The following is a 17793-nucleotide window of genomic DNA, read 5'->3' as shown; positions in this document are numbered from 1 at the left end:
CTGTAGTTTTTTAAGAGCTTGACTTGATTCTGACTTTTATGTTTTTGCATCAATGTTTACAGACATTGTCACTTTAAATGATCAATTTACAGTATGAAAACACTGAGCTGTCACTTGCTGCCAGTCCTTGTATCAACAACTCAGTTACTCTATTCAAAGTAAAATAAAACAACTGTCAGTTCAGTTTATCTAAACATAAAGCAACCTGCTATTGAGGCGACTGTGTGTCTGCCAGGGGCATCACACCGTGACAGATTTACAGTAGGTTTTATATACCTTCATTGGTAAATAGGAGAGCTCCCCACTCATTAGATAAAGTCTCTGTTTTCAGCAGCTGTACTTCACCCAGAGGCATGAGTATGTCTAGTAAATCAAAAATAGTTACTGAGTTGGGCAGGGTGAGAGCAGCAGACATTTACTGGTCCTGTACTGTGCTCAAATAAAAAGGTAATTGCACAAAGAAATTACACGCATACATGAAAACAATACTGTGCACAAAATGACACAATAAACATGCTTGAGACAGCACTGTATTTCAATTTATATTTGTTACATAATTAAGTTTTGGTAAAAAAAAAAAAAACAAACAATCCAGAAAAGATTTAGTACAGATCATATACAAATCCATTTTCTATTCAGTAAGATGCTAATCATATCTCATTGAAACCAGTTCCTTTAAATTATAATATAAACACAACATTTTACACATCATTGTGTAGCAGCAAGAGGAAACACTTCAGTGACCAATTTGCAGACAACAAATATTTACCAGTTAAATCAGGCAATGCAATGTTGTTCTTAATTCCTCTGTGTCTGTTTCAAACCTCTAGAAATCTACTGTGAGCGTTTTCAGTGACTACTGTGTTTACACTGTTTATAGCCTATGACATCTGCAAGCTGTTGTGTCTCATTTCAAAAGCTGAAATATACATACATACATACATAAATATAGTCTCTCCTTAGCAAGAAAATATATTCAAATTTAATTTCAATGAGGGAATCTAAACTGAGGGTTGTTGTTGTGACAATTTCAAACAGTGTACTTGTCCTCTCCTTGCCTCTGTGCTTTGTGGTAGTGGGTGTAGCTGGCATACAGGTCATTGAACACCTCTCTGACTCCCATCTGCAGTCCAGCCGTCAGAAACTTGATATCCTGCTCCATACACAGGTCCAGAATCTGATAGATCCCCTCAGTTAGATGCCGCTTAATGTCCGGTCGCAGAGTAACCTGGAGACGAGAATAAGAGCGAAGTTATGAAAAAAGATAAAAAAGCTCAGGAGACAATAAGAGAAAAGACAGCAGACTCAAATATGACAAAAGGAAATCAGAAAAATCTCATATCTTTGTCATATCTTTGTTTTACTAGTTGATCCTTCCTCTCTCTCTCTCTCTCTCTCTCTGTCTCTCACACAGACACACACACAGACACACACACACACACACACACACACACACACACACACACACACACACACACACACACACTAATATGATCATCTTTTCCCCTTTCTTACTAAATTAATGGAAACATCGTAGTGTACGTGGCAAAATGCTACAGCCTGAGGCAAACCTGTCAAATCAAAAACAATGTGCCAGAATAGTTGAATATTCACTTTTCAGGTCTTATATTGAACTTCATAACTAGAGGGGCATCAAAGGACAAACATCATCATGTGTCCTGGCAACGTATATGTTACAAAGGGATGATTCTGACAGTTATTCCTGTTTGGAACATGAACAGCAAATATTCAAAGAGGCAAATGTAATTAAGGGTCAGTTATGAATAAATGGTCCATGAACCTGGATTTAAACCCCCAGGGGCATCAGTGAAAAGAACGTCCTAAAGGGGAATCAATAAAATATCGTTGTTGTTTTTGTTCCTATTTTCAGCTTTCTGTACCTATAATGTGATATAATGTAATTCATTTGATATAGTGTGATTTAACGTAGGTATTCCACTTTGCTCTTATTCCATTTGTTTGACTGAAATATATTTTATAGTAATAAGCATCATCTGCTACTGCTGCTCTGAACTGAACTGAAAACTAAAACGGACGATGGAAATTTAAAACTATCCTGAGGTTCAGGTCTGAAACTCAATACAGAACTTTGACCCAGTCTACGTTCACTAATACTGTTGCAGAGGACTGTCTAGTCCTGTGAAGACTGGGAGCTACACACACACACTTCACATCTACTTGTGTGATAAAAGTAGAGCAGCGCTCAGACAGCTAGACAACCAGCAAGGCTCTCTGTCTTTCTCCAAAAACACACAAATACACACACCCACACTAACAAGTCAAAAAACAGCCTTTGCAAACAGTGAACTCTCTAAAACAAACCAGCAGCATATGCAATAGTGTCTGGTTATTCATCCCAGTTACATTATCTCCCCACAGGTATTCAGGTTTTACACCATGACCTGATGACATCAGACCTCTCCAGGTCTTTGGATATTCATCATGACAAAGAGTGACAAGACGATGGCTGCTCTGCACTGCTCACCGTACCTCTTAGTAATTAGATTAAAAACTCACTCACCTAATTACAGGCTTCCCATTATAAATACTATCCAATCAAATGTCACATGGAGCAGCAGAGGGCCACAGTTACAGTTAGTGGTACACTGATTGTTCTGATACCTGGATGCAGTGATACCCAAAGAGAACAGGAGCCCAGTGGTAGCACATAGGCAAAGTTATGTTTATCTCTGTGTCTCAGTTGTGTGGTTGAGGTCATGCCAGCGCTCCGTGCTCTCTGGAATCTAATGAGTCACTGTCCTCTTTCACGTTGGGTCTTTGCACTAGCTTTAAACACTTTTATTGTTAAACAAAGTACACTGTTAAATGTTGCTTTGCAAAAGTGCACATACAATATATATTGGTAACACACTGTACATGAACTCGTCTGTGGTATAACTCCACTGCCTGTTATGATGCAGTTCTTGGTTATACACTGCATTACCTTACTGCAATTCTTTATTCCTAATACTTTGCTCATTGCTGCTTTATAGTATTTGGTTCCATACCTGTATATTTCTGTTTCTCTACATTGTAATGTCTGTCTACTCTGTGCAAGCAAAACATATTGCATTTCCTCTCGTGCTCTTCTCTCTCTGTCTCACCTTTGTTTTACTCTTGAAAATCAATTTTTGTGTTTTTTTCTTACCTATAATGTGGATCTAAGGATGAAAGGTGTCATATGTTGAACTAACTGTAAAGCTCTCAAAGAAAATCATGTGACTTTGGTCTGTATATGGTAAGTAAACGAGATCTACTGTGTCTGCCAACTTATATCACATTTGGATAGAAGATCATATACACACCACCAATATTTTCCTAATATACAACCTTTAACCTTATTGAAGGCTCTCTCACCTGTACCTGTGGTAAACACCTGCATCTGGACTTGTGACATCTATTTAATTCAAATTAAATAATAAATATATATAAATAAATAATAAAGATATTCAATTAAATCTCCATTTAAATGGGAAGTGTACAGATTTTGCACCTCAGAGTCTGTTTACAAGTCTGCAGAGAAATAAGTTGTATGGGGGCGTCATGTGGCGTAGTGGTCTAAGCAGGCGCCCCATGTGTAGAGGCTACAGTCCTCGCTGCAGTTGGCCCCGGTTCGAGTTCCGCATCGGACGGCCCTTTACTGCATGTCATTCCCCCTCTCTCTGCCTCCCCGTTTCCTGTCTCTCTACTGTGTGCTATCAAATATAGGCATAAAAAAAAAAAAGCCCCCCAAAAAAAATATATTAAGAAATAAGTTGCATGACTCCAGACTGAGCTGCGTGAAATTTAATGAATTACCTCAAGTGACATAACCTGGGTCAGCGTCGGTTGTGGCTGAAGACTACAAGTTTGACAATGAAAATCTGAGGATGTGGAGGTAGAAAGGAGTGATTTTACCAGACCTTTGTAGCCTGCTCCTCATCTCTGCTTGAGGCAACATTTACCTGGTATTTGTATAACACACCCAAATCTTTGAATTGTCAAAGTGCACTGTGAGTAATGTAGGCACCAGACTTGTTTGTAATGTTTGTAATAAAAGCAACAATATATCTGGTTCTTCTGCATTCATTTTGATGCGTTTTTGTCCATAGTGAGTCCGACAATGTTACAGAAGTGCAAGGCTAAATCAGTAGAGCACTAAATTACTAATGTTTTCAATAGAACTGTAATATTAATATTGTTTATAATATTAAGACAAGTGGCCAAATGCACAAACTCAACCTGCATAATAACATGACTTTTCTAACTGCTGCTCCACTAATAACACCTGGCTGCTGCATGGAAAGTTCAGTTCAGGCTGAGAGCCATTAGAAGCAGTTCTGACACAGAGACGGCTAAATTACCCCTGACTTGCAAAGAGGTCGATCTCTTTGAAATGCCTGAGTAAAAGCACAACATAAAATCAATTTTAGGATTATTAGATGACTCACACAGAGCTCAAAGAATCTCTAACACCTCTTCTGCATTCTGCCTGTCTGCCTGTCTGTCTGCCTGCCTGCCTGTCTGTCTGTCTACTTTCATGTCTCCCCCTCAATGTGTAACTCTGCTGGAAACTGCTGAGTCAGGTTGGCGTCATGTTAAATACAGTCTGGTAGAAGAGAGGAACCGCACTCACAAACCAGACGTGAGTCACTTCTCTGAGGGAACATCCAGCCTAAAGCTTCATTCCAGCACATTGACTTACAGTAATCCTGGACCTGTTCACTGAGATTTGTGAACATTTACAATCTGGCCAGTGGAAATACTTCACATCTCTGCTTCTGAGCGTCAGCGTCCCCGTCACTCTGCTCGGCTCAATCTCTCCAGCTCAGCACGCACCACCAGACAAACAGGGCTGGATCAAAGGATCAGCTGAGATCCTGCTGCCTCATTCATACATGTTATGTGTGTGTGTGTGTGTGTGTGTGTGTGTGTGTGTTTGTCTGTCACTCACAGCTGTAGAAAATCACAGGGTATAGCAGATGTGTTTGGAAGAGGAACTGAGCTGTATGATACCATGACTGTGTGTGTGTGTGTGTGTGTGTGTGTGTGTGTGTGTGTGTGTGTGTGTGTGTGTGTGTGTGTGTACCTTCTGAAGCTCTGTGACGTACTGAGCCACGATGAAGGCCGACAGCGTGGTGAAGTTCTCAGCTGTAGCAGCAATGTGAGAGTACATCCTCTCTATCAGTCTGGAGCACTGGAGATACACGTCACAACCTGGACCTTGAAAAACAAGAGACTGATGTCAATTCATTCACCTGTTTATATGGAGCAAATACACTTCCTGTTTAGACAGTCCAGCTGCGACTTATTGTTTTTGGTGCAGTTTTACCTAGGTTTAGTTTACCGTAGGAGGCATGGAAACTCTCCCTCCCTGCCCTGTAGGCTGCTTCAGGTCCACTACCTGTTGTGCTTTCACGCTGCCCCAGTTTCACTAACAATGTTGCTATGCAATACTTTAATTGCCCTATTAAGACTTAAATGTTTAAGCCAAGATACTAAATGATACATGACTTCAAGTACAGCAATAACTGAATGCAAATTCCAAATTAAGGATATTTCTACAACATGCTGATACAGCACTCTTGTTGGCATGTCTCTATGGTGATTAAGCAGAGACTTCTACAACAGATGTCAGAAGTTTACAGTGGATTTACATTAGAAAATTAATCAAGATTATGAAAACTTCCTGTCTTAATATTTCTCCATTTCTGGGAGGCCGCTGCTGAGTAAACATCAGACACTGCCAACAGTGTTGAAATGTGACTGGGCATGACACAGAGTCGCTGTCAGTTCCAGGAACAGGTAAAAAGGTGGGGAGATGAATCTCCTCTTTTAAATTTAATACAGCATTAAACTGACTTTAAAGTCAATTCAAATGAATTTTTTGCTAATCTTCTGAGTAATCTGAGTATGTTAATGGTTTATTAATGAATCTCTTGACATGTTGGCAATATTAGATGACTTTTATAATCTTTATTACTTTCTGTAACTACGGCGTTTCATAATGCACCCTTAAGTGAAACCCCTTAAATCATACAATTATTCACAAAGACAAAATTAGAGCGTCCCCTTCCGAGCCTGTAGGTGTTACCTTTGTCACTGTCTCCTCTCTGCCGACCCTCCTGCATGATGGATGCCACCAGACGGTAGAAGACATTTAAAAAGGATGGAGCTGCATTCAACATCACCTGGACGGGGAGGGGGAGAGAGAGAGAGAGACAGAGAGGGAGGGAGAGAGAGAGAGAGAGAGAGAGAGAGAGAGAGAGCGAGAAAGAGAGTAGATGTCACACTATATGTACAGTGGGGTCCAAAAGTCTGAGAACACTGTCCCACTCAAGTGAATCAGGAAGTAGAACTAATATTGCTTATTGCAGATTGGACTGTCATAATGTTGGCAGCTTGGAGTAGCTCTTTCAGTAAAATAAAGTGAAACTTCAAGAACTGCTCAAAGGCATAAAGACCACTTGTTTTAAAAGCAAAGTGGAGAGGCTTCACAGTGTATTCCTTCCTATTCACTGCTCTGACACAGTAGATTTTCTCATGAATCCCACTCAACTCGACAAACTGATGGTTCCGTCAAATAGTAGTTCACGCCCTCAGACTTTTGACTGTTTAAATAAGTCTGGTTGAATTACAGGGAGATGTGTAGAAAATGGTGCAAAACACAAGCAGAACATTCCCACTTACTGTAATGGTACAGTCAAAGAACATGATGTCTTGGGTTTAAGTATTTCACTTTGCAACAAACAGAGAGAATTATACATGTGATACTGCCACAGACTGTAGTACAAAGTTTTTTCTCAAAGTTTAAAGAAATTTAAAGAGGAAATTAAAAGTTTTAGGGTGTTAGAGACTGAACAGAGACATTTTATTTGGAAATTTCAAACAAAGCAATCCTGCAATATCCATCTATTACATTATTTCCACTGCTCCTGCCATAAACTCACAGTTCAGTAAATGACTGAGGTAGAAGTTGGATTCCCACAAGAGCTACGTTTGCATTTCTGTCCATACTTCTCCCTCTACTCAAGGCCTACAGTGGGTAGAGGGAGGGGGAATATAAAACAGAGGGGGATGATGTCACCAGCTCTGGTTGGAGCTCAGTAATGGTTTCCATCGTCTTAAACCCGCACCATGCCAACCTATGCTGCATGCCAGCTCCCTACCTCTACTCTCCACCTCTGTCCCTCCCTCGTCTCTGTCCTATCACACCTCCTCTCTCCACTTCACTCCCTCTCTTATCTACATTGTCCTGAGCCTTTCCTCGCATATCACATTCCTATCACATCTTACTCCTTTGTTCTTTATCTCCTGCTTTTTCTCTCATCTCTTCATCACTTATTTTTATTTCCCTCTCTTTCTGTATAAATGTAGTGTCCTTTCGTTCTCTTTGTACCTCTCCTCTTGGTTTTACCTCCCCCCTCCCTCTCTGGAGCTCTCCTTTACTACTGTCTTTTGTCCTCACAAACATCTGATATCGGTTAGCTGGTTCTTGACCTGTTTTATTCAATACAGCTGCCCTGTTTCAGTCGCACTCTGTCACTGTTTCTGAACAAAAAATACTATCACATTTTAGAGTGTGAGAAACTGAAAGATTATCACATTAACACCAGTACAACAAAAGACCATGTGTGGGTTGGAATGTAAATTCCCTTTAAAAAGTTTTACATTTTATAAATAAATCTTAGTTTTTTTACATTTTGGGGGCAATGTAAAACACTATGAGTTAAAGCTGAAAAAGTGGATGTTATGAGGTTTTCGTGCAGCTGCAGCACGACTGGTGAGCTGCAATATCCTGTTTAAAGCGACATTCCCCTGGGACATCTTGTGGACTCAGCAGCGCAGTTTAAGGCACATACCGCATTTTTGTTGGGGGGTGGGGGTGGGGGGGCAATGTACTCTCAGATTCTTCATCAACAAAAATTAAAAAACAAAAAAACAAATGCATACGACTATAATTAAAATGAAATTAGTTATCATGCTTTCCATAATAATGTTGGTATACCAAGACAGAGCCAAACAAATTGCTGTTATAATGCACAAATTAAATATTTACCTGTAATTAAGACCCAATACTTTTTAATAAATATAATTTTATATAACAATGTTTGACAGAAATGTAAAACTACCATTTCCTACGTCAACAATTAACATTTGAAGTCAACAATCAATGTTTTATTTCTATTTTAACTACAAAGGCTTCTTTAGGAGACTGTAAATAAAAACAGCTAAATTATTTTTTCCCCCAAAAATGCAAAGGGTACTTCTTTCAGCCCTGATTAGTGTCTGCAGTCTTCTTCCCAACCTGCATACTGCCCCAACAACCTCCACAGTAAAGGGGGCGTGGCTTTACGTTGACTGAAAGGCAAATTCCAGGTGAAAAAAAAGTCCACAAATCACTTGCTACACCTTGCAAAACCTGTGACAACATGATAATACCTGAAGACAACTCAGATCTCACAGTATGAAATGACATGCACTTCAAGACTATTAAAGACCGGAGCTGGGTGACGGATCGATGTTATAACAAACAAACACTGAAGGCCTCTGCCCATCTGACCATCTTATCATATGTGTGCATCTTGTGGCACCTGCATCACAGATAAAGGTATTTAAAAAACAATTATTTTCATTAATTGTGTCAGTTCAGTTCTAGATAAGTTCACATTGTTAAGACAATAGAGGGTTTAACATTTTCTGACTGCACAACTGTTTGGGCATACTCTACAGAGAGTGTACACTGTGTTGAAGCACTTCCTTTTTTGATTCAGCTACACATTTCCTCACTCACTCACTCACTCACTCACTCACTCACTCACTCACTCACTCAGCTCAACCACACACCCATCTGCCTCTTCATACCTGAGGATGACACTGGATGATGGCAAACAGTGCCTCATGAACAGCCAGGAACGCTGACTGGTAGACGAGTGGGGTCAAGTGGTCAAGGGACACCGACTGCAGCGCCCCAAGCACCAAGATCACATGATGAGGGTTGGTGATGAGCCCCTCCCCCTGGCGCAGCAGAGATGTCATTGACATCACCGTAGGAACAGTAAAGGGAAGGGTCAGAGAGACGTCCTGACCAGACGATCTCACCAAGAACTGTTAACACAGAGACACAACACACGGAGCAAGTTAGAGTGACAAACACATTTAGACGACTATGAGAGCAAGTAGTTGCAAAAGTACACACACACAGACACACACACACACACACACACACACACACACACAGACACAGACAGACACAGACACAGACACACACACACAGACAGACACACACACAGACACAGACACAGACAAGGATTTCCTTCAAGTGTGATAACTTTTTAAAGCTTTCTGGAAGTAATGAAACTGACAACCCCAACAGGACTTTTTCACAGCAGACATTTTGAGTTGTCACAGTATGAAAGACACAGCTGTTACAAATAAAATGAATGATGGCTCTGATCTATTCAAATGTCCCAGTAAGTTATGACAGTTTGACAGTGAGCCAGTGAGCACAATACCAGGACCCTGAAACCGAAGCAGCCACATGGAATTGAGTCATTATTGATTTTATCATCGATACCTGTGCTTTTCCAATTGTGACAGGTCACAATTTTTTGGATATTGCACTACTTTGCCTAAGTCAAAAAAAAAAGACACTAGCTATTAAATAGCTTATTAAATAGCTATTAAAATCTGATAATTCTTTTACTTTTAGATGAGTCTTGTCTCACACGGTCTAAAGAGAAGAGTGTGAACGACAGAAATAAACGACAGATGACATATGGACATAGTGAGTGTGGGTAACAGAGGAAAAAGAACAGCATGGTTGGCATCTTAAAGTACTCTCACTGTGTATTTGCAGTATGGTTAAGCAGATTGCTGTGTTGTCTGTCTGCCCCACCCAGCAGGCCTGATGGAAAACACATTGACCAAAGGAGCCTCAATGGAAATTACAATGAACAGGCATTCCAGTGGAAGTTAGCAGACTGATTGTCGTTTGGCTGCTGAGTCCCTTGAGACAGCTGTCACATGAACTGTACTTCAAACACAATTATTACTGATGCCTGAAGAACAAACTGTAAAATACTCTCTGCATAGAGCGGCCCCTTCTTGTCTTAATATCACAGTGAAGGCTGATGCTGATATTTCCATGTTTTTTATTTAGATTATGAGTCTGACTACACATGAAAATAAACTTGTGAGGAACTAATGAGGAATGTCACACAGCAAGTGTCTTTTCATTCCATTTCTCTGACTGAGGCCTAAAACACAAAGCTGGTCAGCTACAAGTATTACCTGTATATCGTCATTCTAATGAAACTAGATATGTTAATTGGTGGTATGGTCTTTCTTTGTGAAAAGGGCATTTGGATAAACAACAACACACCTGCACTAACACAACACTGTTTATATCCTGTCAGCTTGGAAAGCAGCTCCTCCTGCCAGGTTGGAGGACAAACTACAATCATTAAATTTAGTTTCTTTCTCTTCCTTTAATATTGTTCCCATTCCTGGAGGTCAGATGTGGTCATTTTCAAAAACTTTAAACAATCAACATGAATATGGTCTGATAAAACTAGTTTAATACCAATTACAAAATTACCAGATTGGCACAAACAACTTCTAATCATAACAAACTTTTCTTCAGGGTCATGCGCAGATGAGCGTGTGTGTGCACATATCTGAAAACACAGAACTGCCTTTTCCATCTGATGCCAATTGCTTTGTTACTTTTGTTTTGTTTTTATTTTTATATTTAATTTTTATTGTTGTTAATTAATTAATTAATTCTTAATGTGTTTTAATCTCAATTTGTGTAACTGTGTACGGTGTCCTTGAGTGCCAAGAAAGGCGCCTTTAAATAAAATGTATTATTATTATTATTATTATTATTATATCTGTCTATGAGTAGCATGTGTCTGTGTGTGATGCTCACTGAAGGTTTGTGATTGCTGCATATGACTTTGTGTGAGTTTGTATTTGAGCGTGTGTGTGTTTTTTCTCACCACCATAGCAGATATAATCTGCGGTGCAATGAGCCACAGAGCTTTAGAGCAGGACTCAGGTAACTGACAACGGCAGAGCAGTGTAATGATGGTTACTGCAGACAGCACCTCCTGGAGAACAGAACAATAGAGTGAGAACATTTGAACAAAGAAAAAGAGATTAGACAAAACTTTGACAGATTCCTTTTAAACATGAAACTAAAGTGTACAAGTTATCAGGAAAGATCTTGGCCTCACCCTGTAGTTTCCAGCTCTCAGCTTGCCAGCGTCCAGTCCTTCTCTGATTATCAAGAGCAGCAGGTTGAACTGACCTGTAGTACTTTTCTCCACCAGGTGGTGCAGTAGTTTCTGCACAGCTGGTTCCAGATTATTAAGCTCATTTGAAGACAGCCAAGGAGCTGTGGGCACAATAAGGCATTTACATTCAGTATAATGCTGAGTAATATAATAAAACCCCATCAAGTCAAATCAGCCTCTGAGTCTGTGTGATAAAGAGGCAGGACACAGTAACAAAATATAATGCATTACAAGTACCTAAAAATAAGTGTGATGCTTAAAATGTTTATAATAATGTTTAGTCATTCTGCATTCACACTTAGCTGATGCCAGGTTTTTATGTGAAATAAGTGCTATGTGAGATTTTAGTTTTTTGTGAAACATCATGTCTCCTTTTAGAGAAATAGCATTTTTGTAGTTGTTAGAGATTTCTACACAAGCGCTTATTCTCTGAAACAGCAAGCATGGAATAAATGAAATACAATCAGTTGTAAACTTATGCCAGTATGTGCAGTATGCAGAGGACAATATCGGCTGATTGCACAGATGTTTGTTCATAATGCGTGTCCGTGTACCTGTCAGCAGTCTGTGCACATTCTCCAGTATCTGAATGTACAGCTCATCCAACTCCTTTGCTCCCTTCTCCTCCTCTCCTTGCTCCTTCTCTCTTCTTGTCCTCTCCACTGCTTTGTAGAAAGTTGACAGGAAGTGGAGAGAGGAAACCAGGAAGTCCATAGGCCTGGGGGCAGAGCTTATTTCTCTGAGGATCTGCTGGCAGAAGCCCTGATATAGGGTCATGTGATTCAGGGTGAGCTTGGTGCCATCCTCCTTGTTCTGGTCCTCCAATGACAGTGAGGACAGTTCACAGTGCAGCATGACAGTGACAACTTCTACTACAAAGGCTTGACCGAGGATGCTGGATGGCTGGATGGCTGCGTCGCTCAAAGTCTGGGGTCTTAGGACAGACTCAACGGCTGGTCCCAGTGAAGCAGTCGCTCTTGTGAGCATTTGGGTCAAGATTTGATCCACTGGTTTACTCCTTCCAAGGTTAGAGGTCATCGCCTGGGCGAAAGAAGAAAGCGATGCCAGCATAATATGAACAGGCAAAATGGATGCTCCTGGATCTGGTTTACTGGAAACAGCTGCTGAACTGGGTGCAACATTTTGCCTGCTTGCTGTTTCCTTACTGGTAAGAAAGGAGACAAACTGGTCCAGATTGAGTCGAACGCTGCTGTTTCTCATTATGATCAACTCGACCAAGGACCTGATGAAGTTCTGCACTGCTTTGATCAAATCCAGCCTATCAGGGCTGCATGTGCCTTGAAATCTTCCACTGCTGCTGTGCCACAGGAGAGAAGACGAAGCAGCCTGCAGCAGAGTACCTCCATGAATGAGCTTCAAAACACTTTTGAAGTTTCTACTCTCCACAAGACAAGTCAGGATCCTGAGCAGCTTCACCAAGAATACGGCATCATCTCCGGAGTCAGGACGATCCACAACCACCGGGCCTGCCTGACTGGAAGTGGAGGTGAGCATGAAGAAGAGGAGGAGAAAAATGGAGGCGAGATCCTCGGAGCTCATCCCATCTGGGTTTAGGTGTGTTAAGACTTGGATTAACTTCACCAGTTCCTTTGTCTGTGTGTCAGTCAGCGATACAAACACATCTCCAGTCTTAGAGGACACTAATATATCCTCAACTATGGTCTCTTTGTTCACCAGTTCTGACAGAGTCTGACTGGCATCACTTCCTTCCTCTTGAAACTTTGGGAGCGTAGCACAGACCTTGGGTGCGTGTGCCACCATGAGAACACCATGGATCCTATGTGTGAGGGAACAAACTGTGGCAGAGAAAAGTGAAGGCAACTCTGCAAGAATTGGGCTTTGGAGAAGCTGTGAAGATATGATGGAGACAGTCAGACAGCTGGGCCGCCGGTCCTTCCCTCCGTCTGTCTGTCTGCTGAGGAGTGAACTGACAAGAACATTTGCTATGCAGCCCACATCTTCTCCGCTCAGGTAGGGGGCAATCAAAGGCAGATTGGATGTGACAAGATGCCAGTGTGCTACAAGGTAGGAGCTGGCATTCACACTGCCTATCTGCCCGTCCCACCCCTGCTCTCCATCCAGACTCACTTCAAGCTTCAATTTAGCCAAAATGAACTGGGCTGCCCTGCTCAGCAGTGCTGCAGTCCTGGATTCACAGAGTGAGGTGCTATCTAACAAAACTTTCTTCATCTGCTGTAAAGTGAGGAGTTTGAGCAGCAAGCAGCTCATGGGGCTGCAGGAGGCAGAGGGATAGAGACATGCTGGTAAAACGTCACCAGATACAAGGCTCTCTATGTGGGTTAAAAATGGAGCATTAGAAAGAGCTTGGTCTTCAGTCTCACTTACAGCTGCCATCTGGGCTGAATCAAGGGATGTGTATTTACTACAGTGGATATCAAAAAGTGTGTCCACTTCCACCCAGGTGTACCTGAGGAGAAGAGTCGCCTCCTGGGACTTCTGTTGCCACACTACTCCTATTTTAGACTCTGAGACCTGCTCTGACTCTTTGTGGTCCAAATTCTTTTTGCCTTTCCATGGGGTCTTTTGAACTGGATTTGTTTTTACAGGTCTCTTCTTTTCTGTTGACAACAGCTGAAGTAGCTCCTTGATTACCTGCTGCATCTCCTCCATCAGGGCTCGACTCTGCCTGACTAAAGGAACAGGGGAAGCATTATCTAGAGTCTTCAGACTAAATAAAACAGCATGAAGGAGCTGGCTGAGGGAGAAGAGCTTCAGGGATGCATCTTGTCTCTCTTCGTCCACCTTAACGTCTCCTTTCTCATCTCCTCCTCCATCAGTCTCCATCTTCTCTGCCTCTCGTTCTTCCTTCACCAGGTCTGGAAGTATATATCTCCTTATGCTCTCCAACACTAATGAGCAGATCTCTAGGCCCTGGGACGGTGGTGTGTCCAGAAGACAAGTCCTGAGGGAGGCAGAGACCCCCTCAGACAGCAGAGGAGGTCGGAGTTCGTCCAGAGCTGGCTGACAGATCACAGACAGGAGCTCAGAGAAGAGGCGAGGGAGTTGACGGAGCTTAGTGTAGGTCTGAAGGAGGCTGCACACCATGAGCTGTTGGAATAAAACATCTTATCAGTCAAAACTTCTCTCTTTTAAAGATTTTAGCATTTGAACTCTGTATTTACAATTACTTAATTCTTGGCTTGGGTTTTACTATTGACTTTTCATAACAATTATAAAATACAAACAAATATAATTTTATTACACTATAAAATTTTGGATGTACTGATGAAATCAAGACCTGTCTGGCCCGTTGCACTCGTGCTTCCATGCATTCAGAATTAACCCAGGCTGAAGATAAGAGCTGGTCCAGGTCTGGTTCAAGAATCAGATGGTTGAGACTCAACAGAACCTTCAAACAGCGGTACCATGCTGGGATACTGAAAGACAAGATACAAAAGTTTTACATCGTATAACCAAAAGACTGTTTCAATGAAAATTCCTGTCTTCAGTTATTTTGAACACAGACAATGAAAAGCACATCAGGAGGGGCGGTTTGTTACCTTGGCTGGGAGTGGTTGAAGAGCATTTGTCCAAGGGCTCTGTAAAAGTTGAGCTGGACCTCTCCATGTCGTATCCTGTCCGCAGCTACATTATAGATATCAGCTGACAGAGCCTGGCTTAGCAGCGACTCCACAGACAGCAGGGCCAGGCTCCAGCTCTCGGGGGAACAGAGGGAGGCCGGGGGAGACTTCTGCCCAGGGGACACAGAGACTGACTGGTCGGCTTTTGAAGGTGAGAGCGAGTGTCCATCAAGACCTAGATCCAAGGCTGGGACCAATCTGCTGAGAAAATAGAAACACAGCATCCTGCGTTCTTCCTCACTTTCTCCTCTTCCTTTTCCATAGCTTTCCAGAAAAAACTTAAACAGCAGAGACAATGTGTTGGACTTCACAGAGTAGAGTTGGCGTGGCTCACAGTAACCCTGAGAACTCAGTTTGGAAAGTATGGCACTGACTGGCTTCAAGGGACCTTTTGCCCCGCCCGGACCACGTTTCCCAGAGTCCTCTTTAGATGGAAGGAGCTCCTCCTTGTAGGAGGTCAGGTGCTCAGAGGGGAAGAGCGCAGACTGAAGGATGGAGTCTACCTTGACACGGACGTCTCTGCACAGCTGCTGGCGGAGATGCAAATGTGTCTGAGATGGAGCAAATTCCCCAGAAGTCAGCAGGTGTCTGAGTAGTACTAATGACTGGATCAGCTGGTTGGTTACCATAGTAAAGACTCTGTTAGGGTTGGCTTGTTGTCGCTGGACTGATAAATAACATGACAACACCTGAAGCAACACCTCAAACACATTAGATGAATGTAGGTTTTCATTTGGCTTGGAGGGGGATTTATTCGTATCTGACTCTGGGTGATCTGGGGGAGTGTCCAAAGTGTCCAAGTTGGTAGCAGGTTCATTTTGAAGAGACTCAGTCACCACCGGGTCTTGGCTTGTCATTAGGGCTTCTGTGAGCAATGGCTGCTGTAGCTCACAGCAGGCCAGAGAGCAGAGCTTGGCCAGCAGATCAACCATGAGCTCATACTTGGTGGTGAAGACAGATGAGAGCACAGGAGAAGAGAGAATGCCCTTACACACACTTAGTATGGTGGACATACACAACAGTGACTTGGATCCAACACGTGCACACTCCTGGAGGCGGTCAAGCAGCAGCTAGACACAAACACAGGAAAAAGGTGTCAGTGAAACCTTCATATTAAAATCAATACAACCTCTTTCTAAAGTATGAATGTGCTAGAGCCAGAGCATTATCCCATGAACAATCTCACCTGTGCCATGTTGAGCCTCAGGCTGAAGGTCTTGCCCTGCTTGAGAAGTGAGTGGAGCTTCCGGCTGTGAAGCAGGTCATCAAGGTAACACCACAGGCCTTCCAATACATTCTGAGAAAACTCCACCTTCTGATTGTACCAGCCTGTCAGAGCATGGGTGCACCAGTCCAACAGCACCTACAGTGGGAAAGGGACACAACAGATATTAATATGCTGCTTTTAAATTAATCTAATACAGGAAATTTTCTCAACTATCCCAGAATTGACACAGAGAATTTTGAACCGATGACAGAATGAATGAACAACAATTAGGAAGTGACAAGGACTTGACTTTACGTCCCTAAGGGTAAAATTGGCCACTACATCAGCACAGTGCAAGTAACATGCACTAACATAGACTGATCCAAACCCAAGTCTGTAAAGTACTTCTTGTAAACATCCTGAAGAAAATTATCACTACAACCCTGTACTAAAATTCTTTAAAAAATGTTATTTGGGAGGAAAAAGTGTAGGACACATAATATGTGCAGACAATGCTTTGATAATTGATATGTTGACAATGATCTTCATGGATCTTGATATTAGGTGTTAAATAAAACTATAGTAGTCACTTCTCACACTGAACATATATAACTATTTGGGGTTGCCAACATCACAACAACACAGCCACAGTAAAACAGGCAACAAAACAGGCATCCTCATCATTCTACGAAGACACAGGCATCTTGTGAGACAACTTCAGCTGATACCTGCTCCTTGTTGGGCAGTAGGCACTGTGAGGAGATCCAGGCAAAACGTGCCAGCTTCAGCTTGTCCTCCCACGGAGTCTGAGGACTCTTCAGTTTCAGATGGATACCTGAGTAGATGGCAGCCATCGCTGCAGCTGGTGTTACGGTTGCACAGGTCTGTGGGGACAGGAAGAATAACTGAATCTAGGCCGAACTGTAGGTATAGTTGTTTCGGATTTTATGCTGCCACTGCTGAATCTTTAGCCAACATCCATTTCAACAAGAAACTGTTCACATTTATAAGCTCAGCAAAGACTCGTGCATGTGAAGTAGTCAATGAATTTTTCATCTTTGAGAGTTGCTCGTGCTCCTGTGCTAAAACAGACTTTCTATCTGTTTGTGTTTGTTTGACTCTCACAACATACTCGATTTTAACAGGCTGTCATGCTTTAAAGCTAACGACCCCTAGCTAGATAGCATGGTCTAGCTAACGTCAAAATAAGCTAATACTTGAACTGTTACTCGTCTGCACTCAAGCAAACCGCCCCTGGCCCTCAACTCCGCTTGTTTCATAATAGCTATGCATTCATGTCGATTTATTTTATTAGACTTACGACTTTTCAGTCTGCACGTGTCTCCTGTTTTCTGATTTGGACGAACTTTCAACTTTCACCCTGCCGGCCAGCCAGAAGCAATCGAGAGTCAATCGCTATTATCATTCAAAGGTTGGTTCCCATATTGGCCAAATATTCGCTTTCCACTCCACCTCCACTCTTCACAGAGCATTGCAGAAGTTGTATCTAAGGATATTTTATGGGGTAATAAATTTAATGAATTACAAAATAAAATGAAAATAGGAAACATATGTAAACGCCGTTCGTCAAGAAAAGACTTTAGATCTCTTGTCACCACATTCTCAGGTGAATTTGTATGAACTGAATAAAATTTAAAAAAAA

At 41.9% G+C, this 17793-nt stretch overlaps 1 protein-coding gene across 1 annotated transcript; it reads right to left on the bottom strand.

Moving 5' to 3' along the window:
• Positions 1 to 517: 517 nt before the first annotated feature.
• On the bottom strand, positions 518 to 17720 carry urb2 (URB2 ribosome biogenesis homolog). Its single transcript, XM_056379353.1, has 12 exons — positions 17452 to 17720; positions 16859 to 17014; positions 16110 to 16286; positions 14843 to 15993; positions 14581 to 14719; positions 11855 to 14390; positions 11241 to 11401; positions 11004 to 11114; positions 8866 to 9108; positions 6095 to 6191; positions 5090 to 5223; positions 518 to 1228 (listed from the first exon to the last, which is right to left on the bottom strand). The coding sequence occupies exons 2-12, from the start codon at positions 16982 to 16984 to the stop codon at positions 1031 to 1033; spliced, it is 5073 nt and encodes a 1690-aa protein (XP_056235328.1). The 5' UTR covers positions 16985 to 17014; positions 17452 to 17720; the 3' UTR covers positions 518 to 1030.
• Between the last annotated feature and the right edge of the window lie 73 nt (positions 17721 to 17793).

This window comes from Seriola aureovittata, chromosome 1 (assembly GCF_021018895.1).
Source record: "Seriola aureovittata isolate HTS-2021-v1 ecotype China chromosome 1, ASM2101889v1, whole genome shotgun sequence".
Taxonomy (NCBI): domain Eukaryota; kingdom Metazoa; phylum Chordata; class Actinopteri; order Carangiformes; family Carangidae; genus Seriola; species Seriola aureovittata.
Note: the sequence above shows the minus strand (reverse complement) of the source record. Positions and strands in the feature narration are given on the sequence as shown.